Source organism: Cydia amplana, chromosome 9 (assembly GCF_948474715.1).
Source record: "Cydia amplana chromosome 9, ilCydAmpl1.1, whole genome shotgun sequence".
Lineage (NCBI taxonomy): Eukaryota > Metazoa > Arthropoda > Insecta > Lepidoptera > Tortricidae > Cydia > Cydia amplana.
The window spans coordinates 16,936,034-16,951,928 of NC_086077.1; the positions used below are offsets into that span (position 1 = coordinate 16,936,034).

Consider the following 15,895-nt stretch of genomic DNA (forward strand, 5'->3'; position numbering starts at 1 on the left):
TACAGTGTGTAAGTCAAATACGGGCAATAAATTAAACCAGATATAGAATTTACCCGTCTTATCATTAATTAAGATGTTTTTTTAAGTTACACTTAATTATGACCCCGTGATTAATTTTTTCCACATGTACCGAGCAGCAATGTACTGTAAACATTAAGAAACAAGATGATAATGACATTACGAGATACGAGCTTTTCATAGTAACTGCCAACAAGCGTTGACAGTTACTTTAAAAAGCTCGTATCCCGTAACGTGTGTGGTGTATTACATTGCGGGCCGAATTATTTTGTATGGTTATAATTTTCAATGCATTTCTAAGTAAAATCTATCTCAATATACTTTTTAGGTCCTATGCTAACCACCGTTTAAATATTCGCCCGTATTGGATTTACACACTGTATTATATAAATAGAAACCTAGTGCTACTCATAATACGCAAATAATATTTATCTATAAATAAAAGTGACAACCCTAAGCGCCAACGCAAGAGTAGGTAAATAACTTGCCGAGCGGCCTTAGATTCACTACTGTTCTTAGTGTACTGTGTAGACGATTTCGTTATAGGTAATGACGAAATTACCTAGCACTTACGCCGCGGCTAAGACGTTCCTGTACCGACTTGTTCAACATCCGCATCCGCATAAGCTCCGCATCGATTTTATGCGGATGCGGATGCGGATGCGGATGTTGAAAATAATGCGGATGTTCCGCGGTTGCGGATGCGGATGCGGATGTTCGCAACATCCCTGGTTTAAATATGCAGTTAGATGTTCGTTCTGTGCATGAAAATGGCGGGTATTTAACATTAGTTATTTGACCGTTGACAGTTGTCAAGTGAAGATGTCGTTCCTATATTTTTTCCTTGACGTCGCTTTGTTTACTCAGAAATAAGTAGAAATTGTTGTGGTTCTTTTTTTGACGAATTTAAATCGAAAAGTTGTTTTTAATTAAATATATGTCATACAATGACATTTAAGTTTATTCTGCAAGTAATTTTAGAAGTCAAGTACCTTAGCGCTACTTTTGATACCTAACTGTACCTAGGTCAACCTAGGTATACGATAGTTATTTTCATGGCTATGATAATTTTGGCACTTAAGTACTGGTTTCGCACATTATTGCGAAAGCAAGGTGTGACAAAAATGACAATATATTGAATCAGGTGGCATGAAATTTCACCTACATACCGTTCTGGTCAGGTCACGGATACGCTCGGTGCTTTTTGGCATATCTTGTTCAGTAAAAAAACATAAAAAGTTGTTAAAAACCTAATTGCCAAGACCTAAATAATTTACGAGGGTTTAGTTTTTAGGATTTGCATAGAAATAATATGATATTTCTATGCAAATCCTAAAAAGTAAACCCATTTTTAACTAAGTAAAGATATTGGAATTACAGTTTGGTTGAAAGAATTGAAGATCGCGCTGTATGGTGTCATATTTTTTGTTAATTGTTTTTTTTTTTGCGGAGCAGAGCGCATGTAAGAAACATATATGGCCATTAGTTAGGAGTACTCCACCTGTACCTACCTAGACTCACCGGTTTTAAAGGTCTGAGACTCCTTTAATCTCTGGGCTGTGTAAAGTTCCTGACCATTGTATGTACTACTCACCAGCAATGAGATCCGAGATTCCCTTCCGTAGCGAGTACTGAGGCAACCATTCCAGTATGGGCAACCTTCTACGTAACGTTTTAGCGGAGCAGAGCGCTCGCGCGCGCCGCGCCGCGCCGCGTCGCCAACCGCCATCTGATGGCGGGAATACGTTGGATTCTGGAAGAAATAGAACAATTATGTAAAGTACACAAATTATCTGTTTTCAGTAAGGATAGTCAGTGGTGGAGGTATAGCTGGTCAACCAAATCTTGTCAGTAAAAAAAGGCGCGAAATTCAAATTTTCTATGGGACGATATCCCTTCGCGCCTACATTTTTCAAATTTGCCGCCTTTTTCTACTGTTAAGATCTGGTTGACCAAGTATACATAGTAGAACACCGGCTTGTTGTCTTGTCTTGTTGTGGAATAGAAACTGGCACCCCACAGGTGGAGCAAAATTAGGTTTTTGCTTATTGATGATTAGGAAAAATAATACGAGAATAATATAAGAACAGAAGGTGACATGAAAAGTGCACTTATGTTGTAGAGAATAGGGAACTCTATCTAAGTATTCACCAAATTTTATCGAAATCTCACGAAAAAAACGACAATAAAATAAAAATTGGCCTTTAAAATATACAACTGGATCGTTTTATTCTTCGCTCGATCTATTAAAAAACTAAATATAAAGGATGACTCACGTTAGACCGGGCCGTGTCCGGGACGGAGCTTCCGGAGCTTCGTTTTCTATGGAAAGCATCACGTGATCATCTGTCATTGTCATAGAAAAGTAACCGTCGGATATATAAGCTCCGGCCCGGACACGGCCCGGTCTAACGTGAGTTATCCTTAAATAAGCTTTAACTTTTCTCTTATCTTCCGCAACATTCAACAACCATGAAAGTATTCCGCAGGTTATTGTTCTACAGTCGTCAACCGATAGTATATTAACTGCACTAACCCAAAAGGTCGTATCTCCATCGGATGGTCTCGTAGCGACATACGATCTTTTGGTTAAGGACTAAGTGTAATGTTCAATTTATCGTTCTGTTATCTGCAAACTGTTCAAATTGACGCAGCTACTTAAGGCCGTGCATCGAAAAATAACAGGATCTTAGAAAGGTGGCAGTGGCTAGCCCCGGAAACAAACAGTAGTGATTTTCGAATATATGTTTCTTGACTATATGATAAGAGATTTCGTAGTAGTCGAAACACGAATGCTTAAAATTTTCTCGATAGAAAATAAATCCAAACTTACGTGTTCATTTTTCGGTTTTAGCTTCGTGCAACTAGAAAACACATCCATATCCAGCACAATCCACCTTACAGCAAAGGTTTTCATCTCGTCTTAACTTTCAAAGAACTAAATATTAACTTATTATCCTTTACCGATGGATTTATTATCGATTTTTGATTTTATGAATTCAACAGCAAACGCCCATTTTACGCAGTTCGGTTTCTCTTTCTGTCATGTGTCAAATTCATAAATGCATCCTTTATGCCAGTAATGTTAGATGGCCGTCGTGCCTCAAAGAGGTAAGACCTATGTCACTTCGCGCAGCGCTCCGAATTACGTAAAATTTTAATATCCAATAAACGTTGAGTCGTAACTCCATTGAGTAGTAACGGAATCGGAGGTAAACCTATGATGGTGCCTTCTTACAGGCCTATACGTTACGCATGTGTGCGTGTTTGCTTAGCTACGTCATGCTACGTCGAAATCTATACTCTTTGTCAGTTACAACGGGTTAGGAAATTTCGACAGATATTGAAATGTATCGGTAGCTGTTTGGTATTTAGCCATCAGAATCTAACCGTAACTTTTTGCTTTATTTTTGTTTGAAAATAAAATATGTATAAGAATATATTTTTTGCTTTTTTTCTATTGTAATGATAAAAATAAATCTAGTATGTTTCATGCTCAAATAATTTAAAATAATTGAATAAATATTGAAAACTAATTGATGTTATTCGTTTTAATTATTATATTATTAAGTTTGTTTGAATAAAATATTTTATTTCAATAATACGAAAAGTTATTATATTTAAGTACTACTAAAAAAGGTCCTTACTTACAAAAACTCACTTGCCGGCCGGGGTTCGAACCCGTGACCTCCGGTTTGAAAGTCGCACGCCACTACAATTTCACATAAGTAATTTACAATGACATGATACCGTGGAAAAAGTGAATATTACAATGTACTGTGTTACTATCATTTTATAGTTTATTTTGGCTTGACAAGGAGGAATGAGAAAAACGTGCAGAGCGAGAGGATTAAATCTCTCTGTCCCTTTCTTAAAGTAGCCAATCCTAATTATGACATCTGTTTTGATATTAATTCTTTGAACATAATTTGTCGATGTTCTTTTTTATATCATCGAGAAAGATTTTTATTAAAAAAATGTGTTGAATTTATATGTTTTATTTATGTTTTTTTGGCATAAATTTCATTACTTTTGACAAATTTTGATTGTGATGACAAACGATTTGATGTGATGTGTGAAACGAACCATGTGATCAACGATTTATCTAATAAAACTTCATTTAGTCGAAAAAAATAGTTGTCTACTACCGGGTGGTAAAAATTATGGGCCCTGGAGGGAAAGTGCCTTAAAACCTTAAGTTTGCTCATTTTACTTAAATGAAACATTATTGTTTTTTAAAGAAACAACTGCATTCAAAGATTTTTGAAGTGAAAACTTCTTTAGCGGCGCTAGGCACTTTTTGAGGTGGGGAAAAAATGATAAACTCGAGACAGCGTAAGGCGATCATGTGACCGTAAGGTTTAGATGGCATTTAAATCAATAAAGAAAAACTCAATGACATTACATGAAAAAGGTTATAATCTTGTACGGGCTGAAATACGAGGATCTCACAGTATTATAACTTTATATCACTCAAATATAATTCAATAAAGCTACATCTTGATGAAATCGCTAATAAAAGTGAACTCTAGTACTGGTGAATAAAACTCAAAATATCATGACCAAATATATTTAGATGCGAGGTCTGCAAGGTAACTTTACAATTTCTATTCGAATTTTAAACAATTAACGCTATAAATTTGAATTTCGAATTTTAAACAAGCTCACTGACCAGCAATTTCGGAACCAAAAGTTTTCAATAGAAAGGAGGATGGGTCAATTATACATAGTGCTGCAGACATTTTGGACTAGTCATTGAGTTTTCACTTCTGTCGGCACTCCTGGAATGCAACACGTTGTTTTTTTTAAATTCGCTTAGTCGCGCCCGGGAATCGAACCTACTTTTTCCACACTGTATAAAATAACACAAATGCTTTTCTTCTGGTAACTTAAATGTTCTATCTATCTTGGTGATATTTCAATGCAATCAAATAATCTGAAAAAATAATAATAACCCAATTTATGAATTCCTTCAGAAAAATGCGAAATGTACGTACAATTTTTAGGGATATCGTACTTTTCTCAGAGACAAATTTAGTTGGCTAAGAGACATTTTCACTGATCCAAATCTGTACTAAAAATCTAACATAATATGATAAGGACTTAATCGTTTTAAGCTCAAGAGTGAGTTTTCCTAAAGCTTTTTCTAAAAATTATGTCTTTATTAACGTTAGGAGTGCACTGCAGCATGTCAAATGTATGCCAAAATGTCAAGGGAGAGAACAATAAATTAAGTTTCAATTCCACTTCCACTCATCATCAAAGTGATATAAGTATATCAGCAGTTTAAAGTTATTTTAGATTACAAAATTAGCGCATCAAAAAAATCAAAGTGCATAGAAAAAAAGTCTCCTGAGTCATAATAAAATTGATGTCTCTTGGGTCACCAGAAAAGTCACCAGGGAGAACGATGACCCAAATCACATTTAAAAGAAAAGGTAAATTTTGTGTACTACCTACGAACATTTTTCAAAAAACTATGTTTTTATAACATATTAGACCCAGGATAGATCTAATACCTCTTTTCGTACCCCGGATAAAATAGTCGGCGACTAAAAAAGTAACTGAAACGTTACGTTATTAGGTTCACGATGCCGCGTTGTGCCCTTGCCTTCGTTGCGATATGTTTGGTAAGTCAGGAGACTTAAAAAATGAGCCATGATTTTGGGACATATTAACAAATATTTTTTTGAATAGGTATATATTAAATTTAGCGGACTTTAATAATTTACCAGTTAAATTAGATGTAAATACCTTTTTAGTTAATCGTTAATATGATATATTAGTAGCAGTAAAACACTTTATTGTACAAAAAGACACATACACGGTTCACAGAATACATCTACTTACCAAGTTTCAACAGTATTGTTCTTATAGTTTCGGAAAAAAGTGGCTGTGACATACGGACGGACAGACGGACAGACAGACAGACAGACAGACATGACGAATCTATAAGGGTTCCGTTTTTTGCCATTTGGCTACGGAACCCTAAAAATGAGTGTTTCAAAAAGGCACCCTGTATTCCTTACATACCTAAATAATCTCTTATTCAATAAAACATATAATTACTAAACACTGTGATTTATTTCAAATAAATGCAAATCGATAGGATAAAAAATATTAATACCTACCTATACAACAATGAATACGAGTACAGTCAGCTGCAATAATATGTTACACACCGAAGGCCGTTTTGCGGTAGATCATGTTAGATCTTATTTGTAGAGCCATAAGAGCATGTCACATATTTTTGCGGCCGTCGAAGAGTAACATATTATTGCAGGTGACTGTACCTATGAAAAATTCGAGGGTTAAAAAGCATTTCAACCAAAGCATTTATAATAATAACGACTATGGACGCCTGCAACCCCAGGGGTATTGTAACCCCATAACAATAAGGTTGAAATTTGCATTTAGTGACCGCAAAGTCAGGTGAGCGTAATCAAGTAAATCTCTTTTCATCATATTTTATCAAAAATAATCTCTTTTCTGTTCTTGTGCTATTTTCTTATTATCAATACTCTTAACTTATATGCTATATACGCTGCTGCTTCTATGCTGTTAACATCTTCCAAAACAACAATAAATATTCAGGTTTATTAATTAATTATTTTATTGTTTGCTATTATGAACAAGTAACAACGCCATCTGTTTCAATTTTTTCCGAATTTAAGTTTATGGCTGACCGCAGCGACCGCGTATAATGGTAGTTAACTTCTGTAACGTTAGATGGTGCTAAAAGGTCACACAAACTTCACGTGCGGCGCGAAGCGTTTCCATGTGTGCGTGTTAGCGGGGAGGGAAGAACTAGCGGGCGTGGTTTACGAAGCGCCAGACGCGGCTGCAGTAGGCCCTTAAACTTGCAGCTAGTTCGTATATTATGAGCGTAATACTTTATGTAAGTATGTAATGTAGCCTACTTATCAGTATAAAAATGCAGGAAAATACGTAAAACACCTGTTTGACGACCCGCCTAGTCGGTAGTGACGCTGTCTATGAAGCCGATGGTCCTGGGTTCAAATCCCGGTAGGGTCATTTATTTGTGTGATGAGCATTGAGCACGGACAGGTTAAAGCAAATTTCATCGAAATCGTTAGAGCTGTTTCGTTTCGAGACCCCCGAAATATATAGATAAATATATATATGTACAAGAATTGCTCGTTTAAAGTTATAAGTTAAGGGGCCCAAAGAGGTCTGGCAAAATGCCTAATGATGATCGCCTTTCTCCCATTAGTAGATATAGTCAGAGTCAGTAGTTTAGTATTCGAGTTTAGTGTATAGTCTCTAACTCTCTATTAGTAAGAGAATCACTATTTCTTTCAAGCGAGGCAATCTCCAGGAAGTTTGCAGTAGCTGGACAACACTGGACAGGCACTTGATTATACCATAGAATAAGGAAGTGTTTAGTAGTGACATCTATGCTTTGATTAGTCAAACATGTGAGTTATGGCTATGGAGACACTTCTTCCTTACCGTATTCTATGATCATACGACGGATGCTGCAAAATTGCAAATCCTTATCAAACCATCATTGTTTTTAGATCTAAAGCTTCAGGTAATCTAGCCTCAATCTGCTGCACTTCCTTCCTTTGTCCTGGGCATTTAATTATTCTTAATTGTCTGGGCATTTCATTAGATTCAATGGATAATAACGACATAATTTACAAGAAGAAAAGACGGTGTCAATGATTTTGACATTTTTGACTTCGCCGTGACCTTAGTGGCCGATCTGACTACTGTGGTTACGTCAAGGTACTACGATTAAACTTTACTGTACTAATTAATTACTTTACTCTGCTGCTAGTACAGCTTATTTGAAGTACACTGTACGCAATAACTTTGTAGTACGATGTAGCGATGTACATCGCCATTTGACGTCTAATCTAACCCAATTCGAACGTACTGACATTAGAATGATATTTGAATCATTTATTTATAGATATCGTGCATTTCGCTTGTACTTGTCCGTACATCACGTACATGTATTGTTGCGGGCGAGTCTAATGATAACTAAATTACAAATTATCAGGTCATCGTCGTTCATAGACATAAGCATGGGCTTAGGCAAGTAGAAGCATAGCCTGGAGCTCAATGCACAAACAATGCATGCCTCTCTGCCTCAAAATAAAACATGTCTATGGTTCACTTATTAGCCAGAGATTGGTCAGAGATGACATTTAAATTATGGTTGGCAACAATGTATTTCATACAATATTTTTTAAGACTTATTTAAGTGGTCATTACACGAAGTATCAAAAAAGTGCCAAAAATATACTGAGTGTATGCACAAATGCTTTTTTGGGGAATCGACTAAAGACTTGTCTTGACAACTATAAGGTATGGTTTTAAAGATGTGTGCACGACCCTTTAAATGACAAATAAAAGTACGGGAGTAGAAAAAACGATTGTTGACGAAACGTTGCATTTACCCTGCCTTGGTGTTTCCTCCTACAGCGAATCAAGCCAAAATCACTCAAGGCGGACAGAAAGCTAACACAGGTAACTTAACTACAGGACTTCCCGTCAAACCCATAAAGATGTCACCAAAGGCGCCGAACGCTGATTGGTTTCCGTAGGGAGCGCATCAGGAGCGCGCCGGTCCGTACCGGTACCGAGTTGTCTTTTCTGTCGGCCACCTTTGTGATCCATGTTAGATATGTAGGTGAATGAAGAGACACGCGTTCGACGTGTTGCCTCTCTGTCGCACTTGTAAATTCGTACGTAAGTGTGACAGCGAGGCAACACATCGAACGTGGTTCGCGTAAGGCCCTCCCTCAGGTCATTTGTCACCGCCATAAACTTGTTAAACTTAAAATCTTGTTGGACTTAGAATGTCTTTTCTAGGGTTCCGTACTCGAGGGCAAAAATGGGACCCTATTACTAAGACTCCACTGTCCGTCTGTCTGTCTGTCACCAGGCTGTATCTCATGAACCGTGATAGCTGGTTGAAATTTTCACAGATGATATATTTTGTTGCCCTTATAACAACAAATACTAAAAACAGAATAAAATATAAATTTACGTGGGGCTCCCATACTACAAACGTGATTTTATTTGCCGTTTTTGCGTAACGGTACGGACCCTTCGTGCGCGAATCCGACTCGTACTTGGCCGGTTTTTTAGTCAATGCTGCAAATAACGTCTTCATTTGGAACTTCCAACAGGTAAGGATGCAAGGTCAGAAGCTTCTATATAAATTTAAGGTAGAGTCCACAGCGCTGCATCGCACGCATCGGACACATCGCGCGCAACGGATTTTAGTATTCTTTGTACGATACCACGGTGTGGATCAGTGGACGAACTTGTGCGACTTTCTATACAAAGAATAATAAAAATTAAAAACCGTTGCGTGCGATGCGTGCGATGCGTCTGATGCGTGGGATGCGGCCCTGTGGACGTCTAACTTTAAATGGCCCGATTGAAAAATTCGACATAAGTACGTATTAGTTTTAGTTACGTGCTTTTGTGTGAAAAAACTTTTTACTAATAGCACAGAATAAGCATAGGTGTAGGTATAATCATTTTACGTCAGTTAATTACCAATACATATGTTATTAAACACGTGCAAAAATGACGTACTTAAGTATCAGTCTGTTTACCTTTTCCGTCATTACATTAATCCATTAAATTATTCTTTTATCCAACATTTGGCGTTTTCCGTAGTCTAAAAGTCGAGCACCTCGTGCCATTGTTTCATCGATACGGCTCAATGTCTACCGCGAAAACCGAATTTCGCAAATTGCGGGCCTTTTTTCTCTGTCACTCTAATTACGCCTTCACTTGAGTAAAAGAGAAAGATCACCGCAATTTGAGAAATTCGGTTTCCGCGGTAGCGCCTCTGATTGCTAGTACAATCAGTAGCAGAAGTTGCTACTTGCTAAGCGGGCCCGGAGATCTTGACGCGATTTTATTGTTAAGAAAAAGAGCGTGTCAAGGTAATTTTGAACACCTTAGCAACTTCTGCTGCTGACTGTACTTTAAACGTTTGTTCCAATGAATCATGCGATGGAATTTTTTGAACGTCACGTTTGTTATGTCAAGTTTTGGAATGTGGGAAAGATTTATGTTGCGAAGATAACAGAGGGTGACTCTTTGGTGTACAATTATAAATATTTACATATAATAGTCAAAATATCATGCTAGGGAAAAGTAACAATGAAATTCCATAGAGTACCTGCAGCAAGGGCCCGGTTCTTAAGCTTACATCCATAGCAAATGAGTCTCTATTGTTTCCCAAATAGTTTTAAGTCATAATGTATTGTTTGCTCACATTTTTGTTAGACATAATTTATTTGGTTCAGAAACGCGTCACTTTTCAGGATTCTAACCTAACCTAACCCATCTATTGGATAACCTGACGAAAATCCTGAAAAGGTAACGGTTTCAGTTTTATGACTAATAATAATATGACAAACAGTACATTATGACTTAAAACTTTATGGGAAACAAAGGAACCCCATAGCAAATACATAATATATTGTTATGTAGGTAATAAGTGAGTCATTGGATGGGTACATTGGGTACCCAGAAATAATATCCTGAGTAGAGCTTGCAAATATTCGAAACTTTCAGATATTCGAATATTCGACTTTTTCTGACGACGTATTCGAATATTCGAATAATTATTCGAATATTATAAAAAATAAGAAAAGGAACGAGAAATCGGTTTATTATCGTTTTATTCAAAAGCTTTTTTCACATATTGCTAAAACTAAGGATATTTGGCAGAAATCCACTTAATTGACTAGATTTTATCATCCTACTATTTATAAGATGCCCACATTTATAAAAACAAGTAAAACGCCAAAATTAGACGTATTTAATATTTCTTGATAAAACTTATTATAAATGCGTCGTTGCGTGAAATAATATAACTTTAACCATCCAAACACCTAGGTATGTAAGATATATTTTTAGTAGGTAATTATTTTCCGATTTAAATTAACTTGTCACTCAGAGGCCTGTAAAAAAGGCCTTTAATTTCATTGTATTTTGAATCTTTATTGACTTTATTGTTTTGGCAAGTTATTATTGCTAATGGCCGGCTAATTATAATAATATTGGAATATTTAAGGGGAAAAGTTAGTTGAGTGAGTACTGGGTGGATTATTCGTCAGCTAAAGGTGCATGGTTAGATTACCAAGTTGGGCAGGTTTGGTATGATTAAATTTGAGAATTGCGATAAGTGGCAAGGTTTAGACTTCAAAAATTCGCTTAACGTACGCTTGTACTGAATATACAGAATGACCCTTTAACTTAAAACTTACGCACCGTAAAAATAACATACTTTTTGATTTCGTTTTCTTTTAAATTGAGTTAGGTTTCACTGTATTCACGAAGTCTATCGAGAGGAATACAGTAAAAATATTATTTCCTTCGTATGTGGGTACCTACCGTTCCTCATTCACTGTAAATACCCGTAAAACACACAGAAACTGTAACTACAGCGGATGAAATAGATTTTTTATAGTAATAAAAAATATTCGAATATTCGAAACCTGAGCGGCCGAATATTCGAATATCAAAACAGGTCGAATATTCGACAAATTCGAATATTCGAATATTCGAATTGCAAGCCCTAATCCTGAGTCGCTATACGCCCACATATTTAATTAAGCTCACTGTAAGTAGGTGCGAGTAAGCTGATAAATATTATGAATATCTTAGGCACTAAAATAGATAAGATGATCAATTGATCTTGGCCGTCAAAATGTTACGATGGCGATAAACTACTTATAGTGCAATTGGTCGTTCGAGGAAATATGAACACGCCTACCATTATAAGTAGTAGGTAAATTGGGTACATTATACGTGGGAGTGTTTCTTACAAACATCGTAAAGTCAGGTAACTTTGGCAATTGGGATTAATATCAGTATCAGTCGATCAGGTTTGATTTGAGGATCAAATGTCTGTATGGGACCCATTGTCTTGAAGCAATACAAAACTCACAAATGATGGTCAAAGTCTGGCACTTTTATTATTATTCCCATATATTTTTTTTAAGTTTCCTATGTATTGTGATAAATGATAAAATTCAACATGTGTCAACAACCCTATTCGGTGTAGGTACGTTTAATTATTGCTATGAAATAACAACAACAAATGCATACTGTACAAAAATGTGTACCTAATAAATATAAAAATGTTAATGGACGGCTAAAACAACCCACAAATAAGACGTCTTAATTATGGTTTGTTTTTGCCGATTCACGTTTGCCTTTAGCCGATGCCTTTAGCCGATTCACGTTTGTATATTTTTCATTACGCGATATTTATATGGTCCAAAATTATCCTAGGTTGGGTCAGTTTAACCCGAAGACCTACCCCTCAGGGCCAAAGTAACCCGTTACGGCATCTAAATCTGGTGTGTGGCCATAGAGAAAAAATACATAAATTGCTCACTCCATACATCAGTTTTGGTACCAAAAAGACTATTATAATATTTAAAACCTTCGCGTTTTGAACACATATTAACTCATTAACATTTATAGACGGGTCTAATGCGAAATTTATTCAATTACCTTTATTTACCGACGTTTCGAGACAGGTTTCACTGGTCATGGTCGCGGCTAACTGATGTCCCAGCAAAATGTCAAAACAGAGATTTGTGCAACTACCTGTCTATAAATGTGAGTTAAAAAGACAATTGATTTCTATACTGCTACTTGACAATAGATGTAACAGTACTGATAGTTCCGCTAGATGTAGACACTGACATTAATAGTCTTTTTGGTACCAAGACTGATGTATGGAGTGAGCACTCTTGTCTTACTATATTTCTCTATGGTGTGACCCAATCGAAACACATTCCAATGGGTTCCAACGCAAAAACCACACTAAAAACAATAGAACGAATAGGAAGGCGCACTCGATTGCCTGCCTTGACCAACTAATTACATGGAAAAAATTAATTACTTACCTAACAATTGCCTTTCCAAGTAAGGAAATTGAAATGACGTAAAAAGATTTGGGACCTGCGTCGAATTTGATCTTTCTATGGCAGATGAGACGTTTAATTAAAGATGGCGCCGTTTTTAGGCATTTCCGTTGTAGGCGTGGTTTTGGCGGTTTTGACGGTGTAATTCTTATAAAATATCTACTGTAAATCCCCCCAATTAACTCGAATATTTCGTTCACGTGAGGATATTATTATTTCGCAGGTCTAATTTCGCAAATGTTACTTACTAAATATTACTTACTTAGGGCGAAACATTTTCACAAAATAACATTGGTTTTGATACTTAATTACGTCATTGAACTTGTCGACCATAGTTGTATTCATAGATTGTAGTACTTGTAGTAGTACTCCGTATGATTAGAGTTTTTCTAACCTCAAAAGTAATGGCAATTAAAAGACTTAAATTAAATGACTATTAATTAATTAAATTTGGTTTTTAAAAGGTCGGTAATGCGTCACTACTTTTGAGGTTACCTATATAAAATTTCTAATCCGAAAAAAAGTGGGGTATTAGGTTGTGGTCGTGGACTATTATTTGGGTGGGTTTGCGGTAAAGAATAAAATCTCACAAAAACACTTTAGAACATCTAGCATGTTTATATTATTTCTTTACACTATTTTTTTCGGGGTCATAAGTGGTCAAAAATATTGTTGGTTAATTTTGGAAGTAAATAAAAAGCTTGGCGTTATCATACATCGTTCAGCTTGCGTAATGGCTCCTCTACACGATGGCCCAGCGCCGGCCACTCCAAGGGACGCATTTGTGCGTTAGAGGGAGCAAGTGATATTGCTATCTCATTCTACTGCATGGCTGCGTCGCTTGGAGTGGCCGGCGCTGGCCCATCGTGTAAAGGAGCCATAATGGCATAGGTATGTCAGGTATGGGATTTTTTAGCAGCTATGTAATTTATTGTAAAGCTTTTTTCTGGTGTACAGTCGCCATCAGATATGTCGGAGCGACCAAAATGTTCACAAATATCTGAACAAAACCTCTATTATCACGTTAATGTGCAGATATTTTTGAGCACTCTGAACGCTTCGATATATCTAATGGTGACTGTGCTTAGTTACGCTAGTAAAGCGTTATTATTTCGATGCAAATTATCGCAATTATTTGACGACTTCCTGCTCACATTGTAAAAATTGGATCATTTTACATGTTAATTTGACCGATTTTACTTCAATTTTGTTGACGGCTTCAATTCTGTGGGAACTTAAATTCTGGAAAAGCTATTGCCCGATAGATGGCGCTGTAATCAAATACATATGTCCTTGAAAGTCTTACGTGGATTTTTTACTGTACTAACCAACAACGATTTTAGGATTTTAGGTATATTTAGCAATAACAGTAATAATGTGTTTTTTTTTTACTTTATTACTCGCATTTATTAATGGAATCGTTTCTGCTTGATACAAAATTATTTTATGTATTTGTAGATATAATCAGTTTAAGTTTAGGTATTTTGAGATTTGGGCCGATTGTTATTTCCTTTTCGGGATATTTTGATATCTGGGAGTTCGAGCTTTGCTCGGAAAACTTGTACAAGACTCAAAACGCGCTTTTCCCAGAGATAAGATCTAGCTAGATCGATTTTTCGCCCCCGAAAACCCCCATAATAGCAAATTTCATCGAAATCGTTAGAGCCATTTCCGAGATCCCCGAAAATATACCATAATTGCTCGTTTATTACAGGTATAAGATAAGATAAGGTGACACTGTGCTTATATTGTACAGAATAGGGAACCATTTATTCAGCAAGTTTTATCGAATTCTGGCGAAAAAAACGTCAACAAAATAGGGTCATTGCACTCATTGTGCTAGTTTCCGTTCCGGACTAGTTTTCGTCCACTTCACGAAATTTTAATATAAACCTACCTTGCCACACAAAACAAATATCAGTCTATCTACATAAAAAAACCGGCCAAGTGCGAGTCGGACTCGCGCACGGAGGGTTCCGCACCATCAACAAAAAATAGAGCAAAAAATCGTGTTTGTTGTATGGGAGCCCCCCTTAAATATTTATTTTATTTTATTTTTAGTATTTGTTGTTATAGCGGCAACAGAGATACATCATTTGTGAAAATTTCAACTGTCTAGCTATCACGGTTCGTGAGATACAGCCTGGTGACAGACGGACGGACGGACGGACGGACAGCGGAGTCTTAGTAATAGGGTCCCGTTTTTACTCTTTGGGTACGAAACCCTAAAAACAAGTTTCGAAAATTCGCAAGTAGCGAATTAAAAATGAGATTTATTAGTTCCTTCTCGGTCTAGTGGACGAACACTAGAGCCTGGACGGAAATTAGCCAATGACGCTAAAAATCGTCTCACTGTCGTTCTCTATCTTAACGTAGGTACTTACTTAGTACTACCCTTAGTAAAGAGTTATACAGGGTGTTTGGTACATCGTTTGCCAAATTAAAACGGCAGATTGGTTGAGTGATTTGCTATCTTATCATGCTTAGAAAAAAAATTGCCCACGGTTTTCCTCACTACTGCGCACTGTAACAATTTGAAATTAACGAAAAACTAGCGTAGAGCTGAAAAAAAAAACGTGCGCAATTTTTTTATAGGCATGAGAAGTAAGCAAATTGCTATTTTTATTTTGCAAACGATGTACCAAACATCCTGTAAACACAATGGCCATTTTGATCGCCAGAATTGCCAAACACAAACATAAACAAACATACGCAGAGAAAGCTTCCAACTAATGAAATTCAATACCACTTACCTAGTCTAACGGGCCGATTCGAACAATGCTTATAAGAAGTAACAGCGGTACGATACCGGTCTGTCAGTCTCAAACGTGACGTTTTTTGGTTGAAGAAATGTCACTTTTAACACTGACAGATCGGTATCGTACCGCTGTGGCTTCTTATAAGCATTGTTCGAATCGGGCCGTAACAATGTTTTGTCC

At 36.5% G+C, this 15,895-nt stretch overlaps 1 protein-coding gene across 3 annotated transcripts in view; it reads right to left on the bottom strand.

Annotated features, from left to right (window-relative positions):
- LOC134651243 (sodium-independent sulfate anion transporter-like) overlaps window positions 1–15,895 on the bottom strand; it is a 49,516-nt gene that overhangs the window by 19,773 nt on the left and 13,848 nt on the right. For all 3 annotated transcript variants that reach the window (XM_063506309.1, XM_063506308.1, XM_063506310.1), the window contains exon 2: window positions 1,613–1,771. In XM_063506309.1, coding sequence (XP_063362379.1) covers window positions 1,613–1,771 — 159 coding nt within the window. The remainder of the gene's footprint in view (window positions 1–1,612; window positions 1,772–15,895) is intronic.